The sequence below is a fragment of the Bemisia tabaci genome, chromosome 8, assembly GCF_918797505.1.
Source record: "Bemisia tabaci chromosome 8, PGI_BMITA_v3".
Taxonomy (NCBI): Eukaryota; Metazoa; Arthropoda; class Insecta; order Hemiptera; family Aleyrodidae; genus Bemisia; species Bemisia tabaci.
Genome location: NC_092800.1, coordinates 2,888,771 through 2,908,204, shown reverse-complemented (window position 1 = coordinate 2,908,204; position 19,434 = coordinate 2,888,771). Strand labels below are relative to the sequence as shown.

At 37.8% G+C, this 19,434-nt stretch overlaps 1 protein-coding gene across 3 annotated transcripts; it reads right to left on the bottom strand.

The window, feature by feature from the left end:
* Positions 1-1,907: 1,907 nt before the first annotated feature.
* Positions 1,908-18,324, bottom strand: LOC109032773 (BTB/POZ domain-containing protein 2). 3 transcript variants are annotated; one of them, XM_019045063.2, is made up of 10 exons: positions 17,901-17,923; positions 17,227-17,339; positions 16,651-16,886; positions 14,570-14,907; positions 12,796-12,952; positions 10,915-11,093; positions 9,175-9,491; positions 8,030-8,261; positions 6,438-6,613; positions 1,908-5,130 (listed from the first exon to the last, which is right to left on the bottom strand). In XM_019045063.2, the coding sequence occupies exons 4-7, from the start codon at positions 14,872-14,874 to the stop codon at positions 9,236-9,238; spliced, it is 897 nt and encodes a 298-aa protein (XP_018900608.2). In that variant the 5' UTR covers positions 14,875-14,907; positions 16,651-16,886; positions 17,227-17,339; positions 17,901-17,923; the 3' UTR covers positions 1,908-5,130; positions 6,438-6,613; positions 8,030-8,261; positions 9,175-9,235. The 3 variants fall into 3 exon arrangements, with proteins under 3 accessions (XP_018900608.2, XP_072159756.1, XP_018900607.2); XM_072303655.1 differs by lacking the exons at positions 17,227-17,339; positions 17,901-17,923 and adding an exon at positions 18,302-18,324; XM_019045062.2 differs by lacking the exons at positions 17,227-17,339; positions 17,901-17,923 and adding an exon at positions 17,952-18,285.
* Positions 18,325-19,434: the final 1,110 nt, after the last annotated feature.

The window sequence follows — 19,434 nt, the reverse complement described above, 5'->3', positions numbered from 1 at the left end:
ACGTATCACATCCCGATGGTCAGAGTACAGTATCACTGACCTGAAAACTGAAGGCATTTCGGCTCTTTTCGCACCGATTTTACTCGTCCGTAACGAGAAGACTAGGACGCGCTGACAACGGCGCCTTAATACAACTATACAACCTCGACGGATGTCCACATTGCGTTCAAAAAATTGAAGGCGTTTTGAATTTCAGCGCCATGACTGCAGCGCTTGATTCACGGACGCGTTGGTGACAAGATATCGCCTTGATGCCTATTCAAGCTTTACGGATGTTCGTATCACACCCCGATGGTCAGAGTACAGTATCACGTATCTACATTGCGGTGTTTCAAAATTTCCGCTCCTATTTTATTATTTCGATGGGAAGCAATCGAACGTTACAACTTAATTCGTACGCCAGATACTCTGCTAACAGAGATGAAAAATCACGGAGAAACGTTTTACGTTGACTAGTTATCCGAAGAACAAATAGATTTTGACAAGTAATCTGCAACGTCGCAAACGGAGATACGTGGTCTCTCATTTTGGTCATCGGAACGTAGAAAACTGAAGGAATTTCGGCTCTTTTCGCACCGATTTTACTCGTCCGTAACGAGAAGACTAGGATGCGCTGACAACGGCGCCTTGATACAACTATACAACCTCGACGGATGTCCATATTGCGTTCAAAAAATTGAAGGCGTTTTGAATTTGCATATGTCGGTGAGTATCTAAAAAAATGTAACCTCCTGCCTTTCACATTTGGCTGCCATCTTTGATTTGGAGCGGCCCCTTTGACCAGGGGGGCCTTGTGGAGTTCATTTATGAAATCTATGACCAAAATTACATAGGAAATGATACCTCACATGAGACAGACTGAGCTTTTTAAAATACCGATTCCCCGGACCCCTATATTACGGCCGCCATTTTCAATTGTAAGTACTTTGAGGGGTGTTCCGGAGTCGGACCATTTTTAAATTTTAGGAAGTTGTTCAGGGGGACCTACTGATGACGATTGCATAGGGAAAGTTCGTTAAGCAATTTTTCCCGGTCAAACCGCACTTCTCCCTTACTATTATAGCACGATCCTGCTTTTCGAGCCGTACACTTTTTGGAGGATTGTGCAAAATGGTTGGAACTTTTTTTGAAACTGAGGAAGTTCTGATGCCATTGGCATCTTTAACACTTGCCTACAGTTCATGTATACCCTCTTTTGACTTATTTTCGTGAAGAATGAGTCTTTTAAACCGCTACTTTGTAAGACCTCGGAAATTCTGAGGACCAAAAAAATGAATACCGAGGTGAGTTTTTCTAGTTCAATTTGATTTTTATCTTTTACAAAGACGTCTTCCTAGTGTAAAATTTCATCCTCTACAACTTGAGTTCGGTGGCATTTTTCTCGTAAACGCACGATTTCAGCGTAAAATCGAGTTTTTTGTACGAAATCGAGGTCTAAACCCAAATATCATAATTTCATCACAAAATCGACCTTTGGCACCATTTAAAATGGTTGAAATCGGCCCAAATTTTGGCAAACATGTTTTTTTACCAAACGTCATCGATTGCCGCCTGGGGAGCGGAACATTTCAGACTTTCATTTTTTTTGACGCACCCTAGGGAGACCCCTCTTGTGATACCTCGTTCGAAATAGCGATTAATGTTCAGTTCGTTCAAACGTTCAATGTTCAAAAGTTTCAGAAATGAGTGCAACTACATAAGCATGTGAAAATGTCAGATGCTTGCTAGTAGAAGGGGGGGAGGTGTCAAAGACTGCCTTAAAAAAACCTCAGTAAAAAAAAAGTGATTGCCTCATTTTACTCTGTCAATTGTCCCATGCTATAAAATAATTTTTTGGATAGAAATGTCAAGATTAGATAAAATTACTTATTAGATAGAGGAACAAAAATGAAACCAAAAATCAGGAATTAAAAAAGTAAACAATAAAATTTTATTAGAACAGAGCAAAAGTACCCTGAATTTTTACAAGTATATATAATTTTGATACTTATTGCCCCAAGGAAACTCTAGTCTAGGGCAGACAATATAAAGGCACAATTTGCAGGTACATACTGCATCACTTTCAGAAAAATGGATAGTTTCCAATCAATGCTTCAAAATCAGAAATACATGTAGTCCAGGCGCCTGGTAAGTCTACCTGGAATTTTGGGTACACAGCGATTTTTTTGGCCTACTTTATGTTTTTTGGGTCGCTGAATCCGAATCTGAAGTTTCCGCACGCGTATCTGGTGAGCATTTTCCGCTATTTTGAAAAAATGGCCTAAAAAGGCCTTTTTTTTGCGGTTTTTTTTTATATAGCGGCTACAGATGAGGAAAAGTCCCGGATTTAGCTAATGTTTTGAATAGCTGACATAATTTGGAAGAAAATGGTGTATACATATGTTAGGTTTGCTTAAAAATTGAGGAAGATACAGCATCGTGAACATCGCGCCTATTCACGTTTTCGCGGCGCACCCGTCAACGCGCGATCCGGCTCGCCGCGGTCAGCCAAGTTCCGAAGCGTTCTAAAGTTCCGAAATCCGAGGTTCCTCAATTTTTGAGCAAACCTAGCATATTTATATACCATTTTCTTCCAAATTTTGTCAGCTATTCAAAACATTAGCTAAATCCGGGACTTTTCCTCGTCCGTAGCCGCTATATAAAAAAAACCGCAAAAAAAGGCCTTTTTAGGCCATTTTTTCAAAATAGCGGAAAATGCTCACCAGATACGCGTGCGGAAACTTCAGATTCGGATTCAGCGACCCAAAAAACATAAAGTAAGCCAAAAAAATCGCTGTGTATCCAAAATTCCAGGTAGCCTCATTTTTAGCTACCAGGCGCCTGGACTAATGGGTAAGATTTGACAAAAAGCTCTCAAATCAATTACTATAAATCTGAGGTTCATTTTACTTGAAACAAACAGAAACACTTTGAGCTGAGGCCACTGGGAACCTCTTGCAATTAAAGAACAGATGGCTTCTTTGCCTCATGAAAATCGTAAAAAAAACTTGTAAAAAGACTTAACAAAAATAGATAAAAACATATATCAATGGCTACAGTCATAAAAAAAGTACCTCCACTGCAACATTTAAAGATTGTTCAATGGTGTTGTGATTTCTTTGAAGAAAGCAGGCACAATCTCTCCTTAAAGTTATTTTTGAATTGAAGAAAAATTCACCAAAAAAAATATAACAAAAACTGTTGGCTGGTTTGCTAGTAAAAAACGAAAAGGAAAGCAAGAGCGAAGATTTGCAGCGTCACAGTCAGAAATACACTTTTATAGACTTTCATTTATGATGTGGAGCACTTATGAAAGAAGAAAAAAGAACAACAACGATTACTTCTTAGGGCAACTTATGAAACTACAATGATCGTAAGCAATGCAAAGAAGAGTATGTAATTAAAAATCCCGATAACCATTGAATACACATCAGGAGGTCAATAAACGATTATTAAGAGAGGACCCTGCACACTCCTTGAAGGGATGCGTACCTTGATTGATTTTTAATTTTTTTATTGTATTAGATTTGTCTATGGATGTTGATTAAAAGTCATCATTGCACCAACTTTCTACGAGGCACCGTTTTCACACAATCCGCAATTGTAGCTTCAATATTTCCTTGGATAGATGAAGGCAGCTCGGCGATTTAATGAGGAAAAACTCAGCCGGTGAGAGAAAAGGAAAAGAGTGGAAGGGCAAAAGCATCTGATTTGGACGGTGAAACGAAAAGGCGTGCAGAATGTATTCCTCCTTTTCAGCAAGTGCTGAAAGATACAGTAGGACCTTTCTGACTGTTTATCACTGCGCTGCCCTGCCCTCACTTACTCAAGTGATTATCGAAAATTGACTTCATTGCAGATTGTGGGAAAATGGTGCATTATAGAAAATTAGCGCAATGATGACTTTTAATCAGCATCCATACTCGAATTTAACGCAATTAAAAAATCTGTAAATCGATTGATCTACATCCCTATAAGGAGTGTGCACGGTCCTTTACTTTAAATTTGCAACTGCATGAGGTGCACAATTTCGCCGTTTTCTACGCTACCTGTATTTGCTTATTCTGTAATTCAAAGTCTTGTACCCTCTTTTGCCTACGGCTGAGGTGGCCTTATTCTTTTCTCAGTATTTTAGGAATTTTTTCTGATCTTCCTCTATTTGTTATTATTTCTACTTCTTCATTGTATATTACTGATGCATTGTTCTTTTTTGCTTGTTATTTTTGTACATCTTCTATTTTCTTATGCTTAAGAGTCTTCCCAAAAAAAAACAATAATAATATTTATTCTGTATATGAAGCCATAGGGCTGTAATACAAGGTCACATACACAGCACATTACATATATACATAATAGACATAAAAAAAAAATCCTGAACTGGGTAATTAAAAAACTTATTCAATGAGTGATGAGGCCTTTCCTGTAGGCTTTTTTTTTTAATTTCCCCAGGAGCACTATGCCTCCCTCTTCCTAAAAGGCCTTTCGTAATGGAGGAGATAAGTTGTTAAATATTTCCACTGATTTTTGGTTATACGCTTTGCCTTCTCTGCTTGTAGCTGTTTTCTTCAGATCGAAAATGTGTCTTGTATTATAATCATGCGCTGGTTGCATGTGAGACTTAAAACCCCGCTTTCAATGGCATATTTTACATATATAAATGTACAAATTAAGAACAGTCAAAATCTTATCTTTCACGAACAGCTGAATCAAAATTTTAATACATGAGTAACTACAGTAAGACCTCGATTTATCGGATTTCACGGGACCGGAGGCCGAATCCGTTAAATTGCAGAATCCGCTAAATCGCGCTAGTCGGTCCAGCTGAAGGGACCGGAGGATCGATCCGTTAAATCGCGATTCGATAATTCGAGGTCTTACTGTAAATGGAAAATAAGTAAATTTGTCTCTAAATACTTCTCCAAATTAAAAAATAATGAATGAATAAAAATAAAAATTAAAATAGAAATCAAAAAGGTAAAAATGAATTTAATCAAAATACTTCTGTTTCAAACTGGTAGTGTGAAAGGCAGAAAAGTCTCGTCCTGTGACCTTTGTGGTGGGTCCTCACACATCGTTCATTAATAAAATTGTCATAAAAAATTGTCTGCTGGTTACAGCGCACATGGTTGTTAGTCTTGGATGCAACAAATTCTGCAAAAACAAATTAGAAAAATTGTAAGTAAAAAGGTAACACGTTCATTAGACTGTCATCAATTTTTAGATTCATAAAGATGGATATGTCCTGTACGATTAACCATTCAAAATAATATTACTGCTTGGGGTGCACAACATCAGCGATAGATCGCAGCTATGCGTAGGATCCGCACCATGTTTTGCCTTGTTCTGAACAAACGCTGATAGATACATCAAAATCTTTGACACTTTTGCTCTGAAGAACTGTAACTTGGTGGAACCAATGGAATGGCTATTTCTGTATTGAAAAATATGGTAATTTCTTTAAGGCTTTTTCAGGCGTTTCTAGGGACAGAAGATGAAATCAGATCAAAACCGAAGTTTGTACTCTTATTTGGGACGACAAAATAATCAATTTGCCATACTCTCAGCTAGATATTTGAAAAAAGCCCTGTTGTTTCTAATGTGCAATAAACTGTCTCATACAACAGATACAAAGCAAAAGCTCAACTGAGGGACCATGAGTCTTTGTTTGCAGTATTGCAGATATTCGGTTATACCTACTTTATTTTTAAGTAGAAAAACTAATAAACTTCATTTTTTAAACATTTTTGCGATTTTTCTTCTGTTTGAAGAATATATGTGTAAAGTCGCTCCTACAACGCACTCTGGCTATCTGCGACACCCAAACGCCACATATGCCTATCCTCCCAGAGGTTCGCGCAACTGACACCGCAACATCTCTTCATCAACGCCCTGCCGCCATTCCTTTACAGGACGTCCCCGTCGCCTCTTCTCATGTGGTGCCCAATTTAAAACTTGTTTGGGCAACCTCTCCTACGACATTTTTTTCACATGTCCATACCAGCACAACTGCTTGGACATGACATTATCTCACTGTATCTCTTTTAACCTTCATCACCTGGCGAATTCTTTCATTACTAACATGGTCTCGTCTCGAGATGTCGGCAGATTGCCGCCAAAAATCCATTTCAGTTGCCCTCAACGTTTCTTGCGTTCGTTTCAAAGGCCACACTTCACTACCATAGGGCAAGATACTTTTAACAATGGCGTTGTATATCCAGTGCTTGTTTGCCTTTGAAATGCTCTGACCCCAGAGCACCTTGTTCAGCATCAGGATGAATATTCGCAATGATTATGTGTTTGAAGAATATTCTGTAAAAATATTGAGCGATAAAGTTGACTTGTTTCCCATGAAGAAAGTAAAATAGGAGCAGAAATTTGGGAAGATCACAATCGAGATACGTTGTTTCTCAACTTAGCAATCAAAATATGAGTCATAATTAAAGTAATACTCAAGGTACCATTGAAAAATTATTTCTGGTATTTGTCCATTTATCAAACAGGAGCATACGTTCCCATCTTCATCTGGCTTATAAGGATCCATAAAACTAAAATTTATCCTCCTGGCATTATAATGATCATCGACAACGAGTTCAGTTACACCTTCCCTGCCTGAATGGGTGTGATGGAGAAGACCCTAAAATGACAGAGGAAAAGTTAGGGCAAATAGAATAGGGTGCAGAAGACAAATAAGTGGGAAAACACTTTCCAAGTGGGTGCTGCTTCCTATTAAGATAATTTCAGATGAGATTTTGACAAGAATAATGCTACTTTGATTGAAATTAGATTGTGAAAATTTTTAAAAATTTCAGGTCAAGTTATAATACATACTTCAGACTTATTTTAGACTCGGACCAACTTTTCCCACTGATCTGGTACCACTCCAAAATTTTGACTGCGATCAGCCTTTTTTAGGGGTGAACACGTCAGCCAACCATTGCTAACATTGACGTAGTTCTGCGGTCTGATTATTGAAATTTATGGACAAAGAGATAAGCTAAGAGAAAATGGAGGGATCCTATTAGTGGAAGTGGGTGATTGCAATGGAAAAATGAGGTGAAAAAGACTAATACTGCCGTGCTAAGGAAAAACCCCGTATGAACCTTCAGACATTGCCGAATTTCCTTTGAGAAAATGCAAATGTCCTGATGAATTTATGAATATTTTCCTTCCAATTTTTCGGATAATTTGGCCCACAATTTTATCGAAAGATTCTGAAAGTATAAAGGAAAAATGTTCATAACCTTCCTAAAAAATAAACATTTTATCTGGGGAAATTCGGCAATTCTCGAATATTCATACAGCTTTCTTCCTTAGCACGGCAGAATAGCAACCCATGAGAGACCCTTTAGTTAATCCATTATTTTCCCCCTTTGCCTTAGTTCATGAAGACCGCCCATTTCAACTAATAGGAGCATTCCATTTTCCCTCTTTTTCCTTGTCAATCAATTTCAATAATCAGCTTGCTGACATTGGCAGTAACATATCAACGGGTGAAACTATGAAAAAGCATAGCTCAATTGCAGGATTTGACAATTTTCTTTTGAACTATGTGTGTTTTTTTTTAAAGAGAGAATTTCAAAACATTCTTGTTAAAAGCATTTGGAGGATATTCTTGACTAGTTAAAGAGGAATCACAAGCAGCTAAGAGCAAGACTGAGAATAAGTCATCTCTCAAAAAAAGTGAAAAGGACGGTTTTGATCAAACGGCAAAACGAAAGACTGAAGTATGCAATTTCATGATGTTACCATCGATTTTTATGAGGAGGCCACAGTTAGAGCGACTTGCTTGCATTGCGAAATTCACCATAACGCGTTCACATTCTTTTATTCATTCACAGGAGCATACTTCATGATTAAGATTTCAGGAAATGTTTGTTAAAGCACAAGGAAAATTTGCGACTTTGTGTGAATATATAATTTTGAAATGTAACTTCGCAACATTGTGGGGCACTAAAGGCCTTTTGGCAGTGACCCCCTCATACCTATTATGTAAATTTCAAGAAAGTTTTCTTTTGAGAATTAAGATAAAATATTGTCATGATTTGCTTACATTGCTGTTTATGAGGACAGAGTAAAATATGCCAGCCATTAAAGGGATGGAAGTCTTCAGTATAATCCCGCAAATGTTACGACGATTCGCTTTAATCTTTTTCTTGAGAAGTTCAGTGTAAATTAATTCATCATCTTCATACAAACGTAGATTCCAACTTATTTCTGCAAAATGTTGTCTATCAGCGAAAAGGCCAAAACCCAACAACTTTACATCATCACTGACAGAAAATCTGAAAAATTAGAAACAAACAGCAAAAGGGGAATAAGACTGGAAAAATGGCCAAACTCAAAAATAGACTATAACCTCCTACATTGGAAGTCAAAAAAGATGTCAATGTAAGTCTTCTTCGCTATGCTAAAAAGAACTATGTGCATAGGGCTTGTATGCAGCATACTTCCTTTTGGCATGAATACGACCAAATTAGGAAGTTGAGAACCAAGTCTGTTATTTTCGTTGCAGTATATTTTTGTAAAAGCAATAATTTATTGACACTGTTTTCTAAGTTGAAAAATGGCCATTCTAGAGCCTAGAGACAAAGGTGAGAGTGTGACATTATTTCATGCAAAAGAGGAATCTTACATTCTGAATTTTGATTACATTAAAAAAGCTGATTTTGATGGTGAAGTAACTTCGTGTGTATTTTTAACTTTTAATCAGTTAATAAATACTAGTGAGATAAGTTGATTATAGTAAAGACAAAGATAATTGGACCGCGTTAAACAGAAAGGAACCAAACCACATCAGCTATTGCCAAATTTAATTGGGCAATTTAATTTTTAACATGAAAACGATTGCGGAGATTTTCGTGCAAATTTCAGTGAAAAATCTCCATAGTTTGAAGCAAATTCCTCAAAAATTTCAAAGAAATCCGCACAAACGTTCTCTCGTAACAAATTTAATTGCCCGGTTAAATTCGGCAATAGCTGATGTGGCTTGGTTCCTTTCTGTTAAACTCGGTCCAATTAGTTTAATCATTTTATCAGTGTAATTGATATACTTTTATTTAGTTATTTGTCTTTTTAAAGATTAGATCTCCGCTTTCAATTAATTTATATTAAGCATAGAAAATGCACAATCCTAGTATGCAATGCTAGAAATTTCCTTCTGCAAAATCTAGTCCACATGATCCAAAAGTTTCTTACCCTATGCCAAAATCTTCTTTACAACCCCATAGGCCTCCAAATGATTGAAATCTCCTGGCAATCAATGATTGTTGGGGGAACAAGGAGACCGAGGAGAGCGGTTGTACATTAAAGAAGCTTTCGGACAACCAGAGAAGTAATAAAACATTTCTACAAGCTCCCGATCATTTAATAAACCAGATTCGGCGACTAAGGTTGTAAATTCTTTTTGAGTCATGAGAGGAAAACGTATGAACGGTAATGCTCCTTCTAAGAGCGATCTTTGGTTTTCCCTTGTGACCTCCAAACCTTTCCTGCCGCATTCTGCTGCTGCCCACCTGTGAAAATTCAATTTCAGAAGCTTCCAATAAAAATGAAATGTAAATTCAGAACAAAATAATTCATCATGTAAATTATGATGAAAGGAAATTAAGAATTTATCTTGAGCGAATTTATGGATTGAAAATTAAAAAAACTAATTTATAAACCTGACTTATTCCTGCTGTAGGCAAAGCCTCTCTGAAAATTTTCACACAAAGTGAACACATTCAACATAGTCTGAATAGTCCATCAAAGTTCATCTTGCAAGAAAAACTTGAAACTTTGAACAGCTTTGATTTGGCTATCAAAGAAATATTCAATAAAAGAGAAAGTTATCAAATAGATTTCATATGATTAATACCCTGTTGAGATCTCAAGCTGTGAAAGAACCCCGCACAGAACATGGGGTCAGCGGCTCTCGATGAAAGTCAATGAAACTTTAATAGATCGATATAAAGTTCATAATTGAGGGAAAGCCAAAAAATTAGCTCATTTTTGCGAGTAGAAGCCGAGATATTCGCGATTGAATCCGGACTATTTTCTATCATGCTGCAGCATGGCAGAAGAATTCCGAGTCCCCTCTCCTCTCGTTGTTCGGCGTTCTCGATCAGACTTCACGTCACTCACGTGAAGATAGGTGCTTATGCGCTCAGCTGGTGCGAATGTCGTACTCCCTCCCTCTCCCCGCATCTGTCAATTCTGTTTCAGCAACTACATTTCAGATTAAACCGGCCGCCGGCCGAGAAGCACAGAACTCCATATAGCACAGCCCGAACAGAGCGTCCTAATGTAAGGAGTGAGTGTAAACAATGCGACATCGTAGGTACCTGGTGGAGAGAGGGGGTTTCCTCGCCGAAGTGCTCAAGCAAGGTAAGGCGACGTCGAAGCGGAGCGCCCATTTACCTCCGCCGCACAGAAAATAGTCCGAGTTCGCTAACGAAAAATACTGCCTGACTGACAGTTTTAGCAAAAATGACTTAGCAACTTTGTCGCATTCTACAGTATGAGATACACAAACTGATGATTTTGGTTTTTTCCAATTCTAGATGAACCCTTCAATGATGCTGAAATGTATGAAAAAATAACAAATCTAACCTTAAAATCACAAAAATGGTGAAGTTTTCTCATCGTTCTAAAAAATCATCAAATTGCAGAAAGGCGGTACTGTTTGTTAGTCATCAATTTGTTTTCTCTACATTTTCTCACTTACAGTTGCATTTATGAAATGAATCGCACTTGTGCAGGTTGATATATAAACTAATGATAATAAATACTTGGGATCATGTTAATCTTCCTTCCTCCCTTGTGTCGAAAAGTGATGTAAAATAAAATTATAACTACCCTTTAATTAATTTAATACAATTTTGAATTATAGTGAATGAATTTTACAAAGTGTTCAATTTGAGTAGAGTGAAAGAGTCATAATTGGGGGATACAAACCTAACAACGGCATCAAATAAAGTCGTTTCCTTCACTTTCACTGTATCTCGCTTCAAGAGTTCGCATAGAGTAGGAAAATCAATCGCCAGGAAATCTTCAAATGACAGAGCTTCCTCTGCATTCTTGTCAATCATTTTTAGACAAGACTCTGCCAAACTATCTTCACTTAGTAGTTTTGCCTGTATAAAAGTGAGCATAAGATTAATCTTCCACTTGTAGGGGCTGGTGGCCTGGTCCCTTCTCCTGTTAGTCGCTCATGGCTGCAAAGGAGTGGGGTTTTGGGCGGCCCGTTTTGGGCATGAGCGAGCAGTAGTTGCCGGGCCTTGAGTTCCTCCTTGCTTTTGAAGCAAGAAAAAAAATAATTCTCAATTTAAAAGAGTGGATTCCAATTTGAAGCTTAAGGTAATCAGAATCCAATTTAATTCTTTTCTTATTTGACAGAGTGGCTTTCAAATTGTACCGCAGAATGGGCCAAAACCTGCTTTCCAAAAAATTGTAGATGGAGATCACTTCAAAGCCTACCAATCAAGCCTAATTCGAAATTTAAAAAAAAAATGTTTTTCAATCTAGTTCTGTTGCCCCTACGGAGGTACGAAAACAACTCCCAACCAAATAATTTTTGTAAGTGCCATCTTCATCTGCTATGAATAAAATCTGTAAAGATCAAAGCCCTAATTTTTAGCATGTTAGCCATGTCAGTCACAGAAATTAGTGATGTGATAATTGATGTGCACACAATGACTGTCATGCTTTTAGACTTTGCTATTGGCTCCAGGGAGACACAAAAACATCCCCTTGCAAACTAATTGTTACATCCTCTCAACGCCTCGTGCATAGGGTCTCTAAAAAATCAAAAATCTCATTTCTTAGATGCTTGCCAAGTTGGGAAAATATAATAGCAAAAATTCATGATATTCCAACAAAACCGAGTTATTCTGCCCAACAATTAGCTCACTGAGAGGAAATGACGCCCCATATTAAAACAAATAAATATGTTCTCTTGATTTGTGATAGAAATGGTCCATAAAATTCAAAAGCTGGCTTTTGTGTGCTTTCTAGGTTCCTTAAAACTCAATGAAATAGGCAGTTTGAATGGCAGTAACCACTGTGCTTGTAGCATTTCAAAGGGCACAAGAATTATTTTGATCCAAAAACTGATTAGCATGTCTTAAAGTACTACTATATGTGAGTTTAGACTCCAACAATAAGGACTTCGGCCGATTACTATCATGCTTGACAAGTAGAGTTAAATCAGCAGAGAATGAATGGATTACAATGATGATTTTTCATAAACTCGAAGGGCACAAGCTCATTTTTTTTTAAGCCCTTTGGTAGACTTTAAAGTGATGCCAATATGCAATTTTGGCATCCCTTTAAAGTCTACCAAAGGGCTTTAAAAAAGCATCTCGTGGTGCTTGAATTATTATCCTGTCCTATGGTAGATTCTTCCACTAAGACTAACCATATAACTGGGAAAAAATCCCTTATATACTCCATTACATCAAGCAGCGGACCATTTTAACTGAAGAATCCTCGGAGAGAGATTTATTAATACAGTAAAAAATTACTTACTACTGGTCAAAATGTCAAAGCACTCTTTACATACCATAATTTTAAGATGAAGGATGGCTGGTCTACAACTTCCGTTCAGGATAGTGAGTTTTCGATCCACCTGTCAGACCTCCACATAACTTTTATTTCCTGTACACTAAGGCTAGGAAGATCTGAAGAGATTTCATTGATTTCAGATACTTTAGAAATTGCCACATTGAAGTTAACTGGAAAATTGACTTTCACCATACAGAGTAAGAGTAAAATCAAAATTGAGCATTTCTAGCTAATAATAAAAAATTACATATGAGTAGATATTGAATTACTTACCTGCATTAGTAGAGTAAAAGCATTGTTGCTACATAAATTTTTCTTCAGGAACTGAGAGCAACGCAGTTCAAGAATACAGATTTCATACTTTTTAGCCGCATACAATACTTGTAGCACTACTTCAGCTGTTAACAGTACATCATCAGTGTAAATATACCTAAAAGAAATAAGATTAGAGCCAAAGATCATATGGAACACTGGCGAACAAATAGAATGTAAATTAAACATAGCATTACATAATTTTCCTTCACAATTTTATGAAAGAAAAATAACTACAGTAATAACTCCATTATCAACTTATCATTTCTGGTGAGACAATGAAGCAAGTTTACGCATTATTTTCTTGATTTCTCTTGATATTTTTTTTTTTTTTTTTTTTTTTTTTTTTTTTCCATTTTCTTCGAGTGTAGATATTAGTTGATTTCCACATTCTGGTCTTTGGATCTATAGACTCAAAGTTGATTTTTTTTTCTTATATTGTGGATACTTTTTAATATATGATATCATTAAATAATTTCCTTCTTCCGTTGCACTTAACTTTGAAAAATAATTTCTTCCCTTCTACTTCTTTGATCAGAATGAAGTTTTGCACGGCTTTTAATTACCATGAGAGCTCCCTTCAAAATCACCTGAGATTTTTTTTTCTGCTCCTGCTCCCAGCTGAGAGAACTTCCTTATATGCATGGACTTTTTTCGTCTCATCAGAGTCAGAGTCAATAATAAAAGAGATATCACTCAAATTCTGTGAATGCAACATCCACCAGAACCTTTCCTTTCAACAGGAACGTGAAACAGAGGAATCTGCATCTTTCACTGTAGCTATAGAGGCACAACTCCAGTCACATCTGGGTGGATCTGAGTTGATCTTTCCTGACATGGTGCGTTGAAGAGAGGTTTAAATTAGAAAGTTTTTCTGAGGAAGGTCCCCTGGACCCCCCCCCCCCCCCCTCTGTCAAGAAAGTTCACCACCAAACTCCACTCCCAAATGAAGGGTTTGGAAGACAAGTCGCATAAGTGCAGTTTTTATTATTTTGAAAAAAACGAGTTTAAAGTTCTGGTGTTTACTGGGACCTAAAGCGTGCTCCGAACACCTTCAAGATTTATGTCTCACACCTCCATGAACGTTTTCTGAAATTTTCAGTTCAGTTAAGCCAAATTGAGGCCAGCAGTTCGGCTCAAATTAATGGTAGGTTGCACTTATCCCGTGTTCCCTCTAAACAAAAATGCTCTAATCCCATTCACTGTTTTCTCCGCTTCAAATGACTTCCAAACCAAATCGCTTGGTATTCTAACAGACCTTATCTTCAACTACCAAAAACATGCACATCTCAATTTTGATCAGAGACATGCTTCTGAGCACTTGATTTTACTTTTATGTAATTCCATCCTTCCATTTTTAACACAGAAAAACATGAAATGGTCTAGATTTCTGTTTCCCCTTCGCTTTTCCTTCCTGTTTTTATCTACAGTGCTTTTCGTGAGGTCCGGTCGTTTTCTTGTGCCTCACCTGTTGAAATACAAGCATAATGAGCTATGACACGCAGCTGGGGCGGCTGGGCTCTAATCTCTAGTCTCGAATTTCTACAACTGCACTTATGCGCCTTGTCTTCCAAGCCCCTCAAATGAAGGGTCCACACCGCAGGCTGCCCCTGGGGGCCTAAAAATTCTAAATCCAGCTCTGCCGCTTGCTGTCACTTAGATGTTTTGACTACCGGAGGACTTTTATAAGAAATGAACAAATGAACAGAAATACCTTGATGATAATTAAAAATACCTGAGTAAAATGGAAAATGCAGAAGATTCAACATCTGGCACCCTTATACTGGATTCAGCTGCCCAGTTCCCACTGAACATAGACTCAAAAACGCTACTCCCAGCAGAGAGCACGCTTCGATGTGCATGGAACGTTTCTGTCTGAGAGTCAGGGCCAACAACAAAAGAGATATCACAAAGCTTTTGTGAGTGCAACATCCACCACAATCTTTGTTTCGAACAACAGCGGGAAAAAGACGGATCCGGAAATATGACATCGTTGCTGCAGCCACACTTTGGCGGACTTGGCTCTTCTCTTCCTGACATTGTGTCTGATTAAAGCGCTTGCAAGCTGAATTCCTAGGGGAAATAGATGAACAAAGGCGGAACTGTAAACTTTTTCACTATTGTGAGGCTGAAACTGTATTTTGTGATAAGGAAGTTCTATTTCTGGCTCATCCATGAAAAATCACCTATCTGCATAGGAGAAGTAAGGGCATGTATGTTGTTTCTAAATGAGCCGAAGGTAGTAATTCCTAACTGCAAAATGAGGTCCAAATGTGCTGAAACCACATCTCAATGGACCACTGGGAAAGATGCGAATTCAAGCGTTGTGATGTTTCCTCCTCAAAAGAGGCTGTTGCATTTTCCTTAGGAAATGGTCGCAAGAGATTTTACATCCATACTTACTTTCAGGAATCATAACCGATCATCAGAGAGGCCTAAATCCGGTAGCCTTTCTCAACTAGCCAAAAAACTCGACAAACTGAATTTTATGGGCTTGAAAAATCAAAAAATAATGATTTCACATTGAAAAATTACCAAAAACAGACCTTAATACACATAAGATGAAAGGTCTTGTTGAGAGCTTGCATTTGAGCTGAAGATCAAGTTGATTCGTTATTTCGTTCGATAGTTATGGCGGCCGGTGCGTTTGACCTTTGACCCCCTCTCCCCTCGCCCACTGGAGGGCTAGACGAGAAAAGTGACCGGATTCAGGGCTCTCCGATGATCCGTTATGATTCCTGAAAGTATGGATGTAAAATCTCTTGCAGCCATATCCTATGGGAAATGGGACAGCCTCTTTAACATATAATAACATGATTCAAGCGATGAAAATTACTGAGATCAACTCCTAAAAAAGATACTAATGCCTTCATTCAGCACTGATCGCAAAACAAAATTGTATTTCCCGCTCACAAGAAAATCCAGAATCTACTTCTTAACATCAAATCGCTCACTGCGACGGTCTCAGCAGGCTTCTTAATCAACTGGTATTTTTTGTGTTGTTCAAAATGTAGATAATGTGCAAGGCTTAGCCAGAGTGCTGAGATGAAGGTTGCCACTTTTCATACCACAGAGACTGTTACAGTAGGTAACGTTTATTGTGCAATTTATAACTCAAGTAGATAAAAGTTTACATGTGAGTGGGAAGTCTGAGTTTGCAAATGGAAAAATTTTGCTATCTCGGTCATCAGCTGCTTAATTTTAGTTGCTCTTATCGTGCTTCATGTGAAATTTTGAAGTGAAAACTTATATCATAAGTAATGTTTAAATGCAAACTTATCTGATACAAGTTCTGTGAGTCAAACTATGTAGGTATCTGAATTATAATGCAGGCAGAGAACATGATAAACGTCAATAGAGGATAAAATGGTTGTGAACATACAATACAGCTGAGAATCAATCAGGTGCGGGTGCGAAAATAAACCAGGGATCTCTATCACTCTCTGATGATAGTTGAGTCAAATCAAAGTGACTTCGGCATGAGAAAAACCACACTTTTTGAAAATGCGCTACCTAATGGGCGAAGCTACAGCTAAAGTCAGGAGCTTGCGAGACTGGTCATGGATTCCCTCAAGACAAATGCAAGATAAGGCGCACATACTAGAAAATTTTCTGCATCCCTGATGGTAACCAATAGCCAGTATCTATGGTATTGTCAAAATTTTACGGTAAATTTTTTATGGTCAATTTCATCTTATTTTACCTTATTTTATCAAAAGCCTTTTAATCTTATTTTATATCACAATATTAAATGAATGCTGCCATGCCGCCAAACAGGCCTCAGAGTTGGAATGAATATCAATCATGTGGACAAACCTGCAAGAAAAGATGAAGGATAAATGACCAAGCTGCCGAACCGGGTAACTGTAAAAATCCCTAGTTCTCTGGTGAACAAGAGCAATTAGCTTGAGCTTGGTGATTTCTGACCAGAGCAGTATTCAAACGCCTCTGGTATGACCCTTGACTTGCTTGGCCAATGAACAAAAGCGGTGGTGGTGTGATTCACTCGACAGAAAAGAGAGCAGTGGCTCCTTCAGTTTCATTTTTTATAACTGTAACAGAATGCACAAGTGCTACATTAAAGTCAGATTAGACCATTGCCTACTGTAAGACAAGGACAAAGCTTAACTTACATTAATTGCATTAGGCGGAAAGAATCCAACTTGATTAAAGCATAAAAAAATCAGGTAACTTCTTCTTCGCTTTGATAAATACTTAATGCCACAGGTAAAATGAAGTACTTAATTTCAACAATCGTTTGTGTAGGACCAATTTCCTCCAATTTTTCGGTAGAAAACCAAACTAATATGCCATCATGAGCATTAGGAGCAATAAGCAAGATAAGGCTACACAGTTTTAACAACACTGTAATCATATTGTTTCCTTACTTACTGCAGATGCAGTCCCGATCTGGATCATCCTTCAGCAATTACGGTTGGTCTCCTAGCTCACACATTGAATAAAAGTTATATACATGGTGTAGCGAAAGTCTTCATTAGCCATATCTGATACCAATTAATCAATTATGTACAATGGACCACTAGACAAGGTACGAATTTCAGCATTCTGATACATGTTTCTTAACTAAAATTTCACGTAGAACACGATGCGCACAATGAATATTACCGAAATCAACTCCTTCCAAAGATATTAACGAGTCTTGGTGCGTGAATTCAAACCGCCCGCTCATTAAAACTCAATGCTCTACGTGATTCACATCGCGCGCTAAACGTTATCATGACAGTCTCTGCGATGTAAAAATCTGGCAACCTTAATCTTGACGCTTTGGCTCAGCTGTAGCAAATAGCTTATAGTTTGAACAACACATGGTGGAAAATGAACATTGCTCCATTGAGAGGCTTGCTGAAACCGTTGTAATGCGCGATTTGACTCGCGTAGAGCTCTGAGTTTCTTGTGAGCGGGCAGTTCAAATTCCTTGTAGCCAATGTGAAATAAAAACGTTAATATCTTTGTTAGGAGTTGGTTTCAGTAATTTTCGTTGTAAGAATCGTGTTTTACGTGAAATTCTGATTAAGAAACATGTATCAGATTGCTTAAATTTGTACCTTGTCTAGTGGTCCATTCTTGGAACTTTGATGGTCGCCAAGCTAACTTACCATGCCCCTCGCCAATTGCTGTCACACAAACTCACAAACACAAAAACGCTAACGCATAAGGCATAAAATGATGGAATTGGTTGGAATGCCGGCTGGGTGCCTTAGAAAAAGATTGTTGTGTTGTTATGGCCCAAATGTTGTTGGCAGACTTTGCCTAGACTTTACGATTGATTGACCGCAAGTTGAAGTAATGCAATGGAGAAAATAAAAAAATGGGGTGCAATAGAGTTTACTATGAATTCAGAAATAGAAAATTCGACAAAGAAAATAGCGCTTTCCACTTTTTCCAACGGGGGACGGGTAGGAGGGGAGGGACTGAGGGAGACGAAATATAAATAATGTAACATAACCTCAATTCTCCATGCTTGCAAGCACCAGAGCCAACCCATGTGCGGTAGAGTCCCTTTATACCCAGAGTTACGACAACTCACTTTTGGTTGGGCCAGGATTGGGCTGAAAGTGGCCTAAAAAAAAATCCAATTCTGATTGGTTCTCGCTCATGGAGGCCGAAACTAGTGCACCAAGATGGCGGTACCTCGAATGTGAACAAGAATAATGAAAATATTACCTAATTTTGGTTTATCAAGAGTAAATTGTTATTTCCATCGGTCTAAAATGAAAATAGATTAAGAAATTATTCACAAACCAATCTCATTTTCTTTATAATTGATCAATTTGTTGATGTTGTTGTTTCTGTGTGACAGACATCGCAGGATTCCTGATCCTTATCCCCCAATATCGTTCGTTTGAGTGCACTAGTTTCGGCCTCCATGGCCAGCCAAGGTCGGCTGCCAGTCAGCTGATAATCGAGTTGTCGTTACTCTGGGTATAAAGGACAGAGATGGAAAATTTCATGAAATTTATTCGAGTGAAATTTCACGCGTGAAATTTCATGAAATTTCATGAAATTTCACGAAATTTCATGAAATTTATTGAAACTTTTGAGGATACATTCAAGAGGCCAAGAAACGCCTAGAAACGGTGATTCTCGATATTGAGATTTTTCAGCCCCCCCTGACCTAACGTAACCTCACCACCCACTCTTCCAGCAGCTCAGTTTTTTATCACGAAGATTTCGGTGTCATGTCAGATGTCACTTATGTAAGTCATGGGTCCTTAATTTTCGTAAGTAATGCATCATTGACACTTGAGTGCCTCCGCTCCACCACAAGAACAATTTCCTCCACGCATCGGCATGAAAATACTAGTTTTTTTATGAGGGGGGGGGGGGGGGGACTTTTATTTGAGAAACGTTGGAGAAATTGATGCTAAAAATTGTAATGCTAAAAAACGGCACTTTTAGTGGTATATTTCTGAACCAACTTAATGTCCTACATATTTAACAATTATACTATAAAGATTATTCTCAGCAGTGCCAAACTGCCAACATATATATTTTAGAGTCGGAAATCTCAGTTTCAAAAATGGATTGTTTTCAATCATCTTGAATTTTATCAAGTAATTCCAAACGTAAGTAACTTTA